Source organism: Hirundo rustica, chromosome 6, assembly GCF_015227805.2.
Source record: "Hirundo rustica isolate bHirRus1 chromosome 6, bHirRus1.pri.v3, whole genome shotgun sequence".
Taxonomy (NCBI): Eukaryota; Metazoa; Chordata; class Aves; order Passeriformes; family Hirundinidae; genus Hirundo; species Hirundo rustica.
This window is the reverse complement of record NC_053455.1, coordinates 58,355,322-58,371,765: the sequence shown is the minus strand read 5'-3', so window position 1 is coordinate 58,371,765 and position 16,444 is coordinate 58,355,322. Positions and strand designations below refer to the sequence as shown.

Sequence of the window (16,444 nt, the reverse complement as noted above, 5' to 3'; positions counted from 1 at the left end):
CAGCCGGGAGAGCTCCAAAAGCCAGCGCCATCGGAGCGGGCACCGGGCCCAGCCAAATCCAGAGCTGCCACTGGTGCTGGGAGAGGCTGGTGCCAGCAGTGCCGTCCCCGCCGGTGCTGGGGACAGTTTGGGGCCAGCTGATGGCGTCTGCCTGGGCCAGGGCCAGCAGCACAACGCCGGAGGGTTTGTTTCTCCGGCGGTGGCTGAGCCGGGGCCACGGGGTGGCACAGGGATCAGGGGATTGCAGGAGCCACAGGGAGCCTCTCCCGGGCCAGGTGTTGGAGCCCCAGGTGACAGCGGGGTGCGGGCAGGTCCCCACTCCTGGAGGATCAGCCCCGGCCCTCCCTGCCCCGCGGGGACACTGCGAAGGCGTCGGGGCTTGTCCGGGGCGGTGGAGGCGAACTCCGGCATGGAGTTCCCTCGCTGAGGGGCTGCCCCAGCCTTGGGCGTGAGAGGGGAGGGCGTGGAGGCTGGGGGGAGGACAGGAGCCTGCTGGCATCTCTGGGCTGAGAACGGGCCACACGTGGCAGCAGTGGCCACGTGGAGGGTCCTGGCACCTCCCGCCCCGTGCTGGGCTTTGCCAGGGGCTCCCTCCTGATGTCCCCTGCCGACTGTGGGGTGTGGTGGGGGGCCTGGGTGAGTGGTGGTAGGAGCTGAGTGGTGACCCCCCCCCCAAACTGGTTTGGCCCGTTTCAAACGCTCCCTCTCAGCTTATCTGGCTTCAAAGGGCTCCTGCTCCATCCCACGCACACAAACACGCTCCCTGCCAACCAGGGGGAGCCCTCTGCATCCCAAAACATGTGTGTGCCCCCCAAGCTCTGCCTCTCCTGCACCTTCCCCTTCCGGCACCCCCAAACCCTCCCTGCTGCACCCAGGGGTGCCCCGAGCTGCGTGTTCAGGGGCATGTGGGAGGAAGGACACCTTGGATCGCGGCGGCGGTGGGGATCCCTGGGGACCCTTTGCAGCGTCACCAAGGCGGCCGACGCGTGGCTCCGCTGGCCCCCCGCGGACCCCCGGCGGCGCTGGCGATTCTGAGGAGCCCCGGTGAGCCCCGAGGTCCCAGGCTCGGCGGGGAGGCGAGCGGGTTCCATGCAAACACCCCTGCCAGGAGACTGGTTGGGCGAGGTGCGGGGCGGGCCCGCGCACCCCACGCCCGCCGCAGACGCCGGCGCCCACCCGCACCCCGCAGCACCCAGGGGTGCACCTGCCCGCCCGAGGATGCTGCAGGACGACGGCCCTCCGGGGCCACCCTCCCAGGTACGTGCCGGTTGCTCCCGCGGCCATCGTCACCGCTGTCCCCACCGCGGGTCCCCGCGGAGAGCCGGTGTCACTCGCCCCGCCGCGCACCCTGTCCCCACCCGCCGGCCGGGGATGGTGCCCGGGGGTCTGGGGCTCCAACGCGGCTGCCCAGCAGCAGCCAGCTCCGGCCCCGAGGTTTTCCCGTCCCTCCCTTCCCTCCCCGTGCCTCGCTGTCCCCGGCGTGGCTCCTGGCACGTGTGCGCGGTGTCCGGGCTGCGTGGAGCCCCGGCGGCCGCTCCCCGCCCCAACACCGACGGGCACGGCCGGCCCTGGGGACCCGGGCGTGGGGACGGGCACTCGGCGCTGCTCGGGGGGTGGGAGAGGACGCGGCGCTGCCGGGAGCCGGGGCTCCCCGGGAATGCGGCTCTGTCACCCCGCGAGGGAGGGACGGGGGTGCCTCCAGGCTGGGGGGCGGTCGGCGGCTGCTGTAGGGACCCCGGACTGGGTTTATTTACCTCTGAGTCATTCCCAGCTGCGGTCGGATCCCCTGGGGAATCCCTGGATTTTGCTCCAAGTGTTTTCTTTGTGCTGATTTGCCGTTTTTAAGCCATCCCGGTGCGTGTATCCCCCTCCTATCCTTCCCCAACTAACGAGCTGCTTGATGAGGCCAGCGCTGCCCATTCCGGCTCCAGGCATTCCTTGAATCCCCCCGGGACCCCCAAATTTCCATTTGTCAGCTGCAGGGCGGTGTTAGGCTGGGGGAATCGGGGTTTGGGAGGGAGGCAGAGCTGCGGGAAGGTGCGGGTGCCAGCGGGCTCAGGGCTGTCCCCGGAGCCCCTCTGTCCCCTGGGGCTGGGGGCCTCCCGGGATGGCCCCGATCCCCCGGGATCCTGGCACGGGGACGGCGGGCAAGTGTCGGCTTGCAGAGGGAGCGATCCACCCCCTCCGCCCGCTGCGGGGGGAACCCGTGATTCATCCGGGCTCGGAGGGCTGGGAGCGCCCGCCGAGCGCTGCCAAACTCGGTGCGCCCGTGGGGTGGTGCCGCGGTGGGAGAGGAGACGGGGGGGGCTTTCCTGGCTGCCGTACCCCAAAAGGCTCAGGGGTGACCCCTGGGCGAAAAGGGGCCCCCCGCAAACCCCAGAGCTGCGGAGGTGGCTTCTCACCCCCGCGTCGGTCGCCGGCACATGGGGACGGTGCCGCCAGGGGTGATTTGGGGGGGCCGTCACCCCAAAGCGCTGGCCCGCAGCTCTTGCCACCCCGCCCCTGTCCCGGCTCCTGCTGACGGCGGCACATTCCTCGGGGACAGCCGCCCTTTTCACCCCCGACCGAAGCGCAGGCCGTGTCACCGCCGGGTGTTGTAAACCCGGAACGCCGCCGGAGCGGTGACGCCGAGCCGGGGCCGGCCGCAGAGCCGCGGGGCCACGCTCACCGCACACCGCCCGGCCGTGACACGGAGCGGGGCAGCTGAGAACGGCCCCGGCTCTGCCCGGGAACGAGCTGCTGGCTCAGTCAGCCCGGGCTGCGGGGGGATTTCGGGAGCTGATCCCGAGCGCAGCGGGCAGGGAGAACGTGGTTGTCCCGGCTCTGGCTGCCGTGGGGCGGCTCGGCAGGTGGGGCGAGGCTAATTAGTACCTGTGGTGGCAGCGGGGCCTGAGTCACCGCGTTCGTCACCGCGGGCCCGCGGCGCTCAGCCGCCCCTTCTTTATTATTGTTGTGTTTTTTGTTGGGTTTTTTTTCATTCCCGGGCTGATTTGAAAAGCAAAGCAGGGAGGGCCCAGCCAGGAATTACTGCAGGGAGCCCCCAGTCCAGACCGGACCCCCGTGCCAGATGGGGCTCCAGAGTGCTCCTGGAAAGTGGCTTTGAGCGGTTTGGGGGTCCCTGTTGAGGCAGTCTGGGCCTTTGTGGTCAGGGCCAGTCGAGGGATTGCCCTGGTGGTCTCTGACACCCCTAGGGGAGCCCGTGTCGGGGTCTGGGGATCCCCGGAGTGACAATCTGGGGGTCCAGAGCTGTACAGAGAGATCATACAGGTGTCCGGGGCACTCTCCTAGGAGGTTTCCTGGGGGTCTTGAGTTTATTGGCGAGGCATTGTCGGGTCTGGGGCTCAGTGGCAGGGCCATGTGAGTCTCTGGAGGTCAGCAGGAAGGTTCTCCGAGGGTCTGGGGCTCTCCTAGGAGACCACGTGAGACTCCAGGGCTCACTGGAGGAGTAATGCGGGGGTCCAGGGTTCAGTGGCACAGGGATCAATGGGGAGGCTTCCGGGCAGCCCGGGGCTCTTCTGGGAGGTTGCCCGGGGGTCTTGGGCTCATCTGTCGGACAGCGTGGGGCTCTGGGGCTCACCGGTGCGGCTGCCCAGGAGTCAGGGGGTGACTGCCTGAGGGGATCCTGACTTCTCCCGAGGTAGGAGACCCCCGGACCCCTGGTCCGCCCGTCTCCCTTGTCCCCACGAGGTCACCCCTGGGCACCTCCACCTGCGGCAGTGACGATGGTGACGGTGTCAATGGTGACAGCGGGCCCCGGTGGGGCCCCCTCCTTTTTCCGGCGAGGCGTGGCGGCGGGGCGGGACGGACGGGCCGGGACGGAGCCTCCCTACGGCTGGGGAACGCCGGAACGCCGCCACTGCCGCCGCTCACCTGCGCAGGGCGGCCGGGCTGGCCGCGGCCCCCTCGTCGCCATGCAGGAGACTAACGCGTTCCTGCTGTCGGCCCTGCAGCCCGAGGCCGGCGTCTGCTCGCTGGCCTTGCCCTCGGACCGGCAGCTGGACGAGCGTGGCCGGGAGGCGGCCGAGGCCCAGCGGCTGCGCAGCGCCCGTGTCCAGGAGCAGGTCCGCATCCGCATGATGCTGCGGGGCCAAGCGCCCGCCCACCCCGAGGATCTCGCCGACGGCACCAGAGGTGGGAGACGACCCCCCCCCCCCCGCCCTTTCCCAGGACCCCCCGGGAACACGCGGTGGGACGGGTGGTGGGAGCCCCTCGGCCGGCACTGAGCTCTGGGCGCGCCCTGGCTGCGGGTTGGCGGGTGCCCCCCGCCCTGACCAAGTTCCCCGAAGGCCCCCGAGCATCCCCAGCACTGGGACCGGGGGTAGCTGAGCCCCAGCGCGGGCTCGTTTCACCCCGCTGGGGGTCCTGCCTCAGTTTCCCCAGTTGCCCTTGGAGGGCTTTGCGCTGGCGGGGTCCCGCAGCCTGCACTGGGCTGGCGGGGGGGAGGATTTTCCCGCCCTGGCAGAGCCCCCCCAGCCCTGAGCGCCAGCGCTGGCCGAGCTCCAGCTCCTCCATTTAACGTCTGCGCCGGCGGCCTCCGCCCTGCCGCCCCGCCCAGCACCGCCGGGATCCCCCGGGCCCCGACCCCCGTGCTAGGGACCCCGGTGGTGGGGACAGACCCTCTCTGACAGCCCGAGGGCTGCCCCAGGTGTGAGTCACGCTCCTGGCACCGCCAGCCCTGTCCCGTCCCTGTCCCGTCCCGCCGGCGGCCCTGGGGCGGTGGCCGGGCAGATGGGCAGAGTGAGGTGCCGTGGGGGGCAGCGGGGCACCCGGGTCCCTGCCAGGGTCCCGTTCCCGGCGCGGGGGAGCTGGCTCTGGCTGTGGGGGGTGCCTGGCTGCCGATCCAGCTGCGGCAGGGGGGAGCGGGCTGCGCCGCGGCGTCCCCGCCAAGGTGGCAATTAGTGCCCTCGCCGTCGGGGCACGAGGCGGGGCGGGACGGCCGCTTCTGCTCCCCGTGGCCAGCGGGCAGGTGAAGGCGGCCTGCTCCCGCCCCTTCGTCCCCCCCAGCTCCGCTTGCGCTGCCGCGGTTCCCGCAGCAGTTCCCCCTGGGATGAGCCGGGGCGATCTTTGATCTCCGTGTCCCTTCCTGCCCTGCCCACGCTCACGCTGCCTCCTCTGTGGCTGTCCTGCAGGTGGTCAGTACAGCTCGACCCTGCGCTCCTCCTTCAGCTCCCGTTCCCAGAGCAATGGTGTGGATCCCAAAGCCTCGGTACGTACCGGGCCTCCGTCCCCCGCCCACCGCGGTGAGAGCTCCGAGCTCGCCCGGTGGGGACGGAGGGATGGACTCCTAGCCTTCCGTTCTCCCCCCGCAGCTGTACCAGCCTCTGGCCAAGAAGGATTTCTGCACGCTGCGGGGCAGCGGCTGGTCCTCGCGCTCGGCCGTGGACCTCACCCCGCACAAGCGCGTGGCCGCCATCAGCAACGGGGGCCTGCCCAAGGGCCGCGCCTACGTCGCCGGCTACGCGGCCTCGCAGGCGGCCGCCGCCTCGCCGCGGCCCAGCTCCTTCCACGAGCGCAACTTCCGCTGCCGCCAGAACCTGGACACGCTGTCGCTGCGCTCCCTCCGCCTGGCCGACGGGCCCCTGCCGCTGGCCGACGACCGCTACAGCGTCCTGTCGGAGCAGCTGGACGCGCCGGGGCACCGGCAGCTCTACAAGAGCCAGGCCGCCGGCGGCTTCGGCCGCTCCTTCGCCTTCGAGCGGCAGCTGAGCGCCGGCACGGCCACCAAGGCCGCCTGCGACTGGCTGGACGGCGCCGAGGGGCCGCCGAGCCGCACCATCCGCGCGCCCGCCATGCGCACGCTCCAGCGCTTCCAGAGCAACAACCGCTCGCGGCTGAGCGCCGGCTCCTTCGGCACGGTGCCGGCGGGAGGCAGCGGCGCCTTCCTGGGGCTGGGGGAGCACGGCTCCCGCGCCCCCTCCGTGCGCAGCCTGGCCGAGTCCGGCCACCACCTCGCGGAGCCGCGCGCCATGGAGATGTACAACGGGCACGGCGCGCTGCTCGGGCACCACGCCGGAGGGTGAGGGGCTGCTCCGCGGTGTCTCGGCCCGCGTCCCCGCTGTGGTGGCCTGCTGGGCACGAGGGATGTTGGGAAGAGGGGTGGGATGGTGGGCGCGGCTTGGTCCCGTGGTGATGGACCACAGCACGGGCTGACCTCCGAGCGTGTCCTGCCTCTGAGCCCGGCTCCTCCGTGGACGCATCCTGAGACGTGGCAGGAGGATGATGCTCGTCCCCCTGGGAATGGAGTCCCACGCCTAGGGCGCAGTGGGAAGGAGATGGGTTGGTGGGGCTCTTTGGAGATGAGGGCCGCGGTGGGGCGCAGAGCTGGAGGATCCTGTGGGACCCTCTGCTGGGACTCACCTGGCTGTGGTTCCAGGTTTGACGACATCGACCTGCCCTCAGCAGTGAAGTACCTGATCGCCAGTGACCCCAACCTGCAGGTGCTGGGCGCTGCCTACCTGCAGCACAAGTGCTACAGCGACAGCAGCGCCAAGAAGCAGGTGAGCCCCGGGAAAGGTGGGAGCAGGGGCTTTCCCAGCCCCTCCAACACCGAGGGCAGGTGCAGGAGCCGGAGGGAGCCCTGGGAGCGCAGCATGTCTGACCCCCCCGGGCCGCCCCCCAGGCCCGCAGCCTGCAGGCCATGCCCAAGCTGGTGAAGCTGTTCAACAGCCCGAACCAGGAGGTGCAGCGCCACGCCACCGGCGCCATGCGCAACCTCATCTACGACAACGCCGAGAACAAGCTGGCGCTGGTGGAGGAGAACGGCATCTACGAGCTCATGCGCACCCTGCGGGAGCCCGACGACGAGCTGCGCAAGAATGTCACAGGTTGGGGACAACAGCGGGGTGGGAGGCGGTCCCGATCCCCCGGGAATGGCCCTCTGCTCCCCTCTTGTGGGTAGAGCTCCATGGGGATGGCGCTCCACGGGGATGATCCCTTTGCTTGGTTATCACCAGCACGAGCCCCACCGGGAGGGGAGCTGGGGTGGATGTGCTCTCCAGCCGTTCCGGTACTGAGGGTCCCCTCTCTGTGCAGGGATCCTGTGGAATCTGTCCTCCAGCGACAACCTGAAGGATCGCCTGGCCCGGGACACACTGGAGCAGCTCACAGACCTGGTCCTGGTCCCTCTCTCTGGGCTGGGGGGCTCGGGTGTCATCCAGCAGAACCCCTCAGAGGCAGAGATCTTTTATAACTCCACGGGCTTCCTCAGGTATCTCCTGCAGGTCCTCCCACTGGGAGCAAAGTTTTGGAGGGAGGAAGAGACAGGAGCACTGTCTGCAGAGCTCTTTTTTGGACTCGGGAAGGGGGCGTGGCTGTGGGGGGGATCCCCTTCTCTCCATGACAGAACCCCGTTCCCATGCAGGAACCTGAGCTCTGCCAGCCAGCAGACCCGGCAGAAGATGCGCGAGTGCCACGGGCTGGTGGACTCCATGATCCACTATGTGAACAGCTCCCTGGAGGTGGGGAAGTCAGAGGACAAGGTGAGCCCCGAGCTGGTGTTGGGGGAGCTGCGGTGCCGCTGTGCAAAGGCACGTCTTGGTGAGATGCTGGGAGAGCCGGCCCGGCTCTCTCCAGACTCAGTGGGCACAGCCGGCGTCGTGACTCTGCCACGGAGCGCCTGTGCCAGCTGGACACGCCCTGCAGGTGGCCCAGGGGTGACACCCTCGTGTCCCCTGTGCCCCCCCAGAGCGTGGAGAACGCTGTCTGTGTCCTGCGCAACCTCTCCTACCGCTTGTACGACGAGATGCCCCCGTCCTCGCTCCAGCGCCTCGAGGGCCACCGGAGGAACGCCGGCGGCACGGTGACGGGGGAGCTGGTGGGCTGCTTCAGCCCCCAGAGCAAGAAAGCCCGGGAGGTCAGTGGGGACACGTCCTGGCCGTGTCACCGGGGCGGAGCTGGCACTGGGAAGCGCTGGCAGCGGAGGTGATGCCAGGGCGGAGGTGGACGCCAGCCTCGGCTGCTGGGTGGGACACAGGGGTGAGCTCAGCGGAAAGTGAATCAGGTGTTTGGGGTGAATCAGGCTGCTGAATCCCCGGTTTTCCTTGCTGTGGGGCATGATGCAGCCAGGGTGACCTGCCCGGCTCCCTGCCCAGCAATTCAGGCCAGGCGGGCAGGGAAAAGGGAACGCTGGCAGTGAGGGACGCCGTGGAGTCTAACAACGCCCCTGTCCCTCAGCACTACCTGAACGCGGACATCGTCACCTTCACGGAGGTCTCCAAGGACCCCAAGGGCATGGAGTGGCTCTGGAACCCGCAGATCGTGGGCATCTACAACCGGCTGCTGCAGCGCTGCGAGCTCAACAAGCACACGACGGAGGCGGCCTCGGGCGCCCTGCAGAACATCACAGCCGGGGACCGCAGGGTGGGGCCCGGGGAGAGCGGGGGGTCCCCACCGCCTGCCCGTCACAGCCGTGCGGGAAGGGTTCACCCCAAGTGGGAGGAGGAGGAGGAGGAGGGAGCTGTCAGGGTCTCCAAGGGGTGTTTGCCTTGCAGTGGGCGGGTGTGCTGAGCCGGCTGGCGCTGGAGCAGGAGCGCATCCTGAATCCCGTGCTGGACCGTGTCCGCACCGCCGACCACCACCAGCTGCGCTCCCTCACTGGCCTCATCCGCAACCTGTCCCGCCATGCCCGCAATAAGGACGAGATGTGTGAGTGCCGGGGGTGAACCGGGGCTGGGGGCAGTGCTTCCCAACCTTTTCCTTTGCCTCCCGTTATCTCCAGCCGCGTCCCAACCCCGTCCTGCCTGCTGCCTCCGCACTTGCAGCCGATCCCTTGTTGCCAGACGTGTCTCTGTCCCCTCTGGCCCCGGCCAGCAGCCCTGATGGGCCCTTTGCCCACAGCCACCAAGGTGGTCAGCCACCTGATCGAGAAGCTGCCCGGGAGCGTCGGGGACAAGGCCCCGCCTGCCGACGTCATCGTGAACATCATCGCCGTGCTCAACAACCTGGTGGTGGAGAGCCCCATGGCCGCCCGCGACATCGTCTACTTCGACGGCCTCAGGAAGCTCTTCTTCATCAAGAAGCGACGGGACAGGTGGGAGCTGCCGTGTCCCAGCCCGCCCCTGGGCTCCTGTCCTGCTCTCCCCTCCCTCCTCTCGCTCCAGCACAGCGGAAGAGGGTCACAAGTTTCCCTTCCCAAGCCTTGGTGTTGGGAGTCCCCAGACTGGCTCAGAGTAGCCCCGTGGCCACCTGCCAGCCCTTTGACCACCCCATAAGGACACCCCACCATAGCCACAGCTGCCTTTTTCAGTCAGGGAACCTCCCTCTGCTCCTGCTTATTGTGGTGGGATCCAGAGGTTCCCCTCCTGCCTCTCCCCACCCACACTAAGACCCCAATCCCTGTGGGGTGGTCACCTTGGGCTGGTGAGCACTGTCCCGTGCTCAGTGGTCCCCAAAACCTCATTGCATCCTGTCCCTTTCCCAGCTCGGACAACGAGAAGTCATCCCGAGCCGCCGCCAGCCTCCTGGGAAACATGTGGCAGTACACCAAGCTCCACCGGGACTTCAAGATGGTATGTACCCATTCCAGAGCCTCCTGCAGCCAGTAGGAGGATCCCTGGGGAATCAAGGCCAGAGGATTCATCCTGGAGAGCCACACCGCCCAAATGCTTCCCAGGATATGGTGGGGCCCCGCTCCACGCCTGCTTTTCCTCAGGTGTGGGGACATCCCAGAGCAGGTGGGGTGGGGACAGCGTGGCACGTCAGCGCCGGAGCCGAGGGGCTCCGTGTGCCTGATGGCGCTGTCTCCTTGCAGAAGGGGTACCGGAAGGAGGACTTCCTCAGCCTGTGAGGACACCCTGGGAGCCGGAACGCCTCGCTGGGATGCTCCGTGCTGCCGGCCGTGCCGTGGGGAGGCTGCGCGCCGCCGGACCCCAGCTCTGTAGCCCAATCCCTACATTCCATCGTGCACCTCCCCCTTTCCCTGGCTGCGGGACACTTGTCCTCCCTCCTGCCCAGCCTGAAATCCAGCGGCTGCTTTTGGCTCTGCTGTGGGGCCCCGCTGGGACCCCAGTTAGGGGGGGCTGCCCCATGGCGCCCCTTGGGGGCCGTCCCCGCTCTCAGGCAGCTGTCTGCAAAACTTGGCTTGGCCTGCAGCTTGACAGGGGGGCAGGAGCTGCAGGGGGTTGGGAAGGCTGCTGTAGGGCCATTCTGGGGCAAGGGGGCTTCTGGGGGTGCTTCATCCCAGCTGTCGGAGCCGCGGGGCCGGGAGGGTGTCCGTGCCCTGTGCCAGTCTGGGATGTGCTCTGGGCTACACTTTCGCTCTGCCCTGGCCGGGTGGGGATGGGGCTTTGCATGGCTTGGGGGCTTGGAGGGCTCTGAGGTGGCTTCCCACGGTTTATGGGGTGGCACAGGGCCCGCAGGGAGCTGGGAAGCGACGCCGTGACGGCGCTGCGTTCCCCCTTCGCTAGGGAGGGTGGGCAGGGAGGGCGTGCCTGATGGGGCTGCCTGTGCCCTCACTGCAGGAAGCCTGGGAGGGCCTCGGGGTGCCATCTGTCACCCTGTGGGGACCGTCCCAGGGTGGCAGAGCCGCTGCTGTCGCTCCTCGCCAGCTGCTGCCAGGGCTGGGCCCTGCTGGCGCAGCAGGAGCAGGATCCGGGCAGGGCCGTCCGGGTCGTGTTTGCTGAGCAGCGTCGCCCCGTGGGTGGGGAGCTGCCCCCGGTGTCCCCGGTGCTGGGTGCTCACAGGTCCAACGCTCTCCGTGCCACAGTGGTGGCCGGGAGGGGACACACGGCTGGGCTGGGGCTGGCTTTGGGCTGCCGGTGGATTTGGGGCTGGGGGAGCCCCCACGCTTGGGGAGCACAGGGCACCCCGAGGGGCACGATGCAGGGTAGGTAGAGGGGTGGGAGGATGGGGGGAGCGGGCGGAGGGGCTGGAGCGGCTCACGGTGCAGTCACAGCTCGGGGTCACGGGGTGTCGGGCTCTGCAGCTCTCTGTGTACAACCCCTCCCTCCCTGTGTACCCCTGAAATAAAGGCCTTGAGCGATGCCCACCTGCGCCTGCGTTCGGATGGCAGCTGGGAGGGGGGACAGTGCCCCGGGGACACCAGTGCCGTGGGGACACCAGCACAGGGTGAGCTCACCTCCTCCCGCTCTGCCTGGCGTGGCTCTGGGTTAGTGGGACACTGGTGTGGGAAGGACAGACCGAAGCACTGCCTGCGGTGGGGAGACCCGCCCCGTGTCACCTGTGTCCCCATCATGGATAGACCCAGTGGGTGCAGCGGCCTTTTATTGTCACACGGGTTTCCATACGGGACAAAGGTGCTGCCACCACTCCCGTCGGGCACTCCCTGGGGCTGGGGCACGTTGTTCCTTGGAGAGCATCGCCCATGCCAGCACTTGTCCATCACGCAGGAAGAACGCCCCTGCCACCCACTGCAAGGGACAGGGCCCAGCCACCTGGGTGGCACTCAGGGGTGGCACTGAGGTACTACAGGCAGGGTGCTCCTGGCGATGGTTTTCCAGTTTTCCACTTCAGAACCAGCTCCTGCTTTCCCAGCATGGCCGTGGCTCTGATCCCATGATTCCCAGGCTCCTCAGCCCTGACCTGGTCCGTCTGTCCCCACAGGGATGGGGGACACCTGTGGTCCTGCTCAGATGTCATCCTCTGTCACCAGGCAGTAGAAGTCCGTGCGGGCGCCGTAGTTGCGCGATCCCAGATCCGAGACGTCGAGCTCGGAGCGCTGCCCGTCCCGCAGCTGCGCTTCCTCCGTCCCACTGGGTGCCAGAGCCCTGGGAGCACTGCGGCCACCGAGGCGGGGCGGCTGGGGGCTTCCGAAGACGCGCCCTCGGAGGCCTGGCAGGAGCAGGGAGATGGATTTAGGTGGAGGGGGAAGGGGCTGGACCCACCCCACCGACACAGGAGCAGGAGGCAAAGCCCAGGGGAGCCCTCCAGCGCGCGTCCGTCCCCTCAGGAGGAGCCAGCAGGGACACGGACCTGTGCCGAGGTCCCCGTCTGGGTCCAAGTCCCCTGCGCTGTCCAGGTAGCTGCTGTGCAGGATCAGCATGGGGTCCTTGTCCTCCTGCAGCTGGGTCTGCGGGTCCCCCACGCTCCCCGGGAAGGACACCTTGCGGGGCAGGGCCAGGCACAGCTCCTTCCAGAAGTCCGACGACGGGGTCTGCACGGGCCGGGAGGGGATGAGCCGGGCCGGGACCACCGGAGCACGGTCCCACACGGATTCACGGGCTCGACTCGCTCTCCCCGGCGCTGGGAGCTGGGCCAAGGTGAGGGCTGCGCTCCGGCGTGGCACCGTGCCCACGCGCCGGCGGAGAAACCGGCCCGACCTGCTGGAACGCTCCCCAGGGCTCCGGCTCCCAGCCTGGCCCCAAAATGTCCGGAGCGGCCCTGGGCCAAAGCTCCGCTGTGGGAGCTGAGGCTGGGGAGGCCCTGCAGTGTCACGGAGTCCTGACCCTGCAGGTTTGGGGGGCGAGATCCCATATCTGGGGCTCTTCTGGTTGGCTTCTTAAATGTCCTCCAAAAGGTAAGCGCCCCAACCTGCTCCTTAGCCCTGGAGCCTGGGGCGCAGCCCCAGAGGGCAGCAGGGAAGTTGACCCAAAATGGGGAGCTGGGAATGGGGGGGGGTGCTGGTGGGATGGGTCCTGCTCAGCTCTCCCCCAAGGGCAGCAGGGAGGCTGGCACAGTGGGGTGCTGGGGAGGAGAAAGGGGTTCTGGGCGAGGGTCGGGATCCTGCTCGGCACTCACCATGGAGCTGGCTCTCCACACCAGCAGGGTCACGGTGCTTCGGTGCTGCTTCAGCAGGGTGATGGCAGGGTGAGCGATCTCCCGGTACTGGCTCTCAAAGACGATGAAGATGGGTTTCCTGGAAAGCTCCAGCAGCCTCCAGAGCCCTTCCCTGCGAGACAGGTGGGTGACAGGGGAGGGTGAGGGAGCCGCCAGCCCCTCTCCTCTCCTTGGGGAGCTGCTCTGCTCCCACCTGAAGTTGCTGTTGCACCAATCCTGCTCCAGGTAGGCGACGGAGAGCACCACGATGAGGCGCCGGCAGCGGCTGACATTCATGATGAGGTCAGCTGAAGGCTCTGTGGGCGAAGCGGGGTGTCAAGCCCCCAGGTCCCTGTGTCACCCCCTGCCCAGCCCTGCGCGGTGCCCACCTGAGTTGGGCAGGATGTTCTGCTCGTCCAGGAAGAGTTTGTAGCCGTGGCGGTTTTCCAGCTGCGGCTTCACGATGAAGTGGACGAACTTACGGTCGTCGGCGGCAGTGGCGTGAGAGACGTAGGCATCGTACAGCTTCCCATCTGGGGAGATCCACGGATAACATGTTATCCAAGGATAACATGGGAAGGGCTGTGTGAGCCCCCGGACCGCAGGAGGCCGTCCCCAGAGGGGCGTCACCTCCGGCTCACCGTTGAGCTCCAGCTCTCCATAGCGGTCCCGGTACCAGAGGAGCACGTTCAGGCGGCACTGGACATAGAGCACAGCCAGGAGCACCAGGAGCACCAGGACCAGGAGAGCTGCCAGCACCGCCGGCACGTGTCCCGCCGCCTCTGCCAGGACCGGGAAGGGCACGGTGAGCAGCATACCTGGGCTTGGTGCAGGTTTGCACCCCGATGTGGGAGGGGCGGCAGGGCCCCTATCACTCTCGTCAATCCCCCCGTGCACTCGGGCTCTCGGTGGGACGCCCCCTCCCTGTCCCCAGCAGGTCCCTACCTGCTCGCTGCAGGGTGAAGGTGGCCGTGGCGTTGCTGATCCAGCAGGCAAACACCCCGAAATCGGCATCGTGGGTGAGGTTGAGCTGCAGGACGCTGGCCAGGAGCTGCTCCGAGGAGTTTTGGCCAGACCTGACGGGACACGGGGATGCTGTGGGTCGGGCCGTGTGGTGACACCCCCCAAAAGCAGACGGATGAATGTCCCCACGGCAGGCTCCTCACCAGACAGTGTCCTGGCTGCTCCCGCTGCCCAGCCACTGCCCATCCTTGCTCCAGGCGGGAATGGGCTGGCAGCGCTCGGTGCCCGCCCAGCGCACGGTGCAGTTCAGCTCGACCCGGCTCCCCAGCACCAGGCGCAGCGTCTCGTTGGCGGCCGGCACCAGGAATTCGGGGGGCACGCTGCAAAGGTCTGGGGGCACAGAGGGGAGGGGGCTTGGATGGGAAAGCTGATCCATCTCCCCCCAGGGCATGTGACTGCTGTAGCCATCCCGGAAAAACGAGCTCTGCCTTGGGGGTCTGGCAGCGAGTGGTGCTCACTGTGGCTTTTTAGCAACAGGCTGAGCCGGTTTGGCGGGGCTGGGAAGGACCCTCGGCACCCTAAGAGGTGACACCAGAGCAGGACCCCCAGCTGAGCTTGCACAGGGATCCTTCCCAGCCGAGAACAGGGGAGAATTGGGATTTCACCCACCTGCCATGGCGCGCTCAGGTGACAGGCGTGGGTGCTGCCAGCATCTCACACCGCGTCTTCCGGGGGAGGCAAAGTCCACCTGCCTCTGCCACAGGGCGGGCTGGGCCTGGGACAGACCGGGAACAGCTCCATGAGTGCTGGCACAGGGAGGGCCCGGCCACCCCCATCGGCCCCCACAGCGATTCCGTCCGGGGGTGGTGGGTGCTGCTCTGCGGTAAAGCCACGTCCCACCCACAGTCTGGTGGCCACTGTGTCACCTGCCCTCCCTGCACTGACTCCCAGCCTGGCTTTCCCAACCGCGAATTTATGCGTGGGAGATGATTAATGACTAGCTGAGGGTTGCAGGATTTAAAAAAAAAGGCCAAAATCCAAAACCAAGGTGGGGAAATTAGCTCAGCCGTGGACCTCCGCAGCTTTGGGGGGTCTCAGTGGCACCTCCTTCACCTGCCAAGCCCCTGCCTGGGCTGCAGAGCTGCCTCCAGCCTGACATGCCCTTGAACCTGCTAATTACCAGCCGTCTGGTTTGTTTATGGAAACGCAGCCTCCCACCTGGAGAGCTCCCCGGCGGGTGCGGTGTTCCCGGCCCGTTGGGAGCCCCGGCGCGTTGCTACCCCGTGGCTGTGCAGGGATTGGCACAGCTGCACAGCGTTCCAGGCCAGCGGGGAGCACAGGGATGGCACCCAGGGGCCCCTCTCAGCTGGCATCACCGGCGGGGTCACTGCGAGAGCCCCGTGGGAAGAGGCGGATACTGAGAGCAGACAGCGGGGCAGAGCTGGACCAGGCTGCGTTCCTCTGTCCCTACACACCTGATGCGGGGGATGCGGGTGCTGGGGCTGAGGTGGGAGTTTCAGGGACGTCATGGTTTCCATGGTAAACACCTGGCCTAACTCTGGGAGTCAGGAGGGGTGAAAGCCTCTCCCCGGGCTCCTCTTTGCTCTGGAGCTTCAGCGCTCCTGGATGCACCCTGATTCTGGGTGGGATCCCAGGGGGGCTGGTCCCCCCGTGTTTGTTGGTGGAATGGGAAGGGGAGGTCTGTGGTGCTGCCTGGCTCGGAGCAGGGATGCAGGCACGGTGCTTCCCTCTGGAACAGCCCAGCGCCAGGCATGGGGTAAAACCAGGGATCAAGGTACGCGAGAGACGCCCAGGACGTGTTCAGCTTGACCAGCTGGAAGTCATTTATATCTAAGTATTAACCGAGTTTCTCCATGGCCAGGGAAGGAAGAGGATGGGTTGAAGAAGATGAGCCAGCCCACCTGGATTTCGCATGGAGAAAGGGTGGGAGATGCTCGGGAGGGCAGCGTGGGGCTGTCTCTACCTGGCTCTGCTCCTGGAGGGGTCACTCCTAAGGCATTTTCTCTGATGGTTGGAATAAGGAAGCTCCAACAAGCTGTAGCCTGGCAGGGGGTGTGGGGAGGCCCCAAAGCCCCTGGAGCCCTTTGCTCCAGGGAACGACAGTGCTGGATGACAGGGAGAGAGGAGCACCGGCTAACGGGCAGCAGTGGCTCCCATTTCCCACATCCTGGCGTGAGGACACCCCGGGTTTGAGGCAGAGGGCCGTGGGGACCTTGTGGGGTGGTGGATGATGTCTGGGCGTGGCATTCCCTAAAGCACGGCCATGGGGAAAGCGAGGAGGGCAGGGAGACACCAACGCCATGGAGTTGCGGGGTGGGTGTGCCGGGGGAGCAAGCGGGGTGGAGAGCTGGAGGAGAGTCAGAATGGGAATGCACGGGGAATGGGGTGAGGATGAAACCCTGCTGACCTCATCTGAGGCGGCTTCGGCATGGAAAGGGAAGCAGAACTGAGCTGCATTTACCTTTGGAGCTTCCCCAGCCGCAGGCTTCCTGCTCGTCGCCTCCCGCTTGAGCCGACCCGACCGGCCAGATCGGTGCTTGGAATTTTTCTCTCTCTCTTTTTTTTTTTTTTTTTTTTTCCCCTCTTTCCGTTTTAATAGTTTATCTATTTCTCCTCCCAGTTCAGCCCCTGCCCTCGGCCGGGCGCTCCCGCTGCCCCAATCCCTGGGCGCCAGGCCCGTGGGAAGGGCTGGCTGTCCCTCCCTCCCGCTGCTCCACCTCCACCTGAACCTGCCGGGGAAAAAGTCAAC

At 67.5% G+C, this 16,444-nt stretch overlaps 2 protein-coding genes across 3 annotated transcripts; one reads left to right on the top strand and one right to left on the bottom strand.

Moving 5' to 3' along the window:
* Positions 1 to 3,911: 3,911 nt before the first annotated feature.
* PKP3 (plakophilin 3) lies at positions 3,912 to 10,181 on the top strand. Its single transcript, XM_040068136.2, has 13 exons — positions 3,912 to 4,131; positions 5,130 to 5,206; positions 5,310 to 6,016; positions 6,374 to 6,497; positions 6,620 to 6,824; positions 7,033 to 7,207; positions 7,361 to 7,478; positions 7,685 to 7,852; positions 8,173 to 8,358; positions 8,490 to 8,643; positions 8,836 to 9,028; positions 9,419 to 9,506; positions 9,749 to 10,181. Exons 1-13 carry the CDS (start codon positions 3,912 to 3,914, stop codon positions 9,782 to 9,784), a joined length of 2,451 nt encoding a protein of 816 aa, XP_039924070.1. The 3' UTR covers positions 9,785 to 10,181.
* Positions 10,182 to 11,203: 1,022 nt separating this feature from the next.
* SIGIRR (single Ig and TIR domain containing) lies at positions 11,204 to 16,238 on the bottom strand. 2 transcript variants are annotated; one of them, XM_040067899.2, is made up of 10 exons: positions 16,157 to 16,238; positions 14,344 to 14,449; positions 13,878 to 14,064; positions 13,657 to 13,787; positions 13,353 to 13,493; positions 13,101 to 13,244; positions 12,926 to 13,028; positions 12,694 to 12,844; positions 11,929 to 12,109; positions 11,204 to 11,787 (listed from the first exon to the last, which is right to left on the bottom strand). In XM_040067899.2, the coding sequence occupies exons 2-10, from the start codon at positions 14,348 to 14,350 to the stop codon at positions 11,585 to 11,587; spliced, it is 1,248 nt and encodes a 415-aa protein (XP_039923833.1). In that variant the 5' UTR covers positions 14,351 to 14,449; positions 16,157 to 16,238; the 3' UTR covers positions 11,204 to 11,584. The 2 variants fall into 2 exon arrangements, with proteins under 2 accessions (XP_039923833.1, XP_058277093.1); XM_058421110.1 differs by lacking the exons at positions 14,344 to 14,449; positions 16,157 to 16,238 and having other exon boundaries at positions 13,657 to 13,806; positions 13,878 to 14,044.
* Positions 16,239 to 16,444: the final 206 nt, after the last annotated feature.

Bases quoted from the DNA above. Each gene is read 5' to 3' on its own strand.
- PKP3 (XM_040068136.2), top strand. From the start codon at position 3,912: ATGCAGGAGACTAACGCGTTCCTGCTGTCGGCCCTGCAGCCCGAGGCC. The intron at 6,017-6,373 runs GTGAGGGGCTGC...CTGTGGTTCCAG, and splicing joins CTCGGGCACCACGCCGGAGG to GTTTGACGACATCGACCTGC. The intron at 9,029-9,418 runs GTGGGAGCTGCC...TCCCTTTCCCAG, and splicing joins ATCAAGAAGCGACGGGACAG to CTCGGACAACGAGAAGTCAT.
- SIGIRR (XM_040067899.2), bottom strand. The intron at 13,788-13,877 runs GTGAGGAGCCTG...GTGTCCCGTCAG, and splicing joins AGCAGCCAGGACACTGTCTG to GTCTGGCCAAAACTCCTCGG. The intron at 13,494-13,656 runs GTAGGGACCTGC...CGGTCCTGGCAG, and splicing joins CTTCACCCTGCAGCGAGCAG to AGGCGGCGGGACACGTGCCG.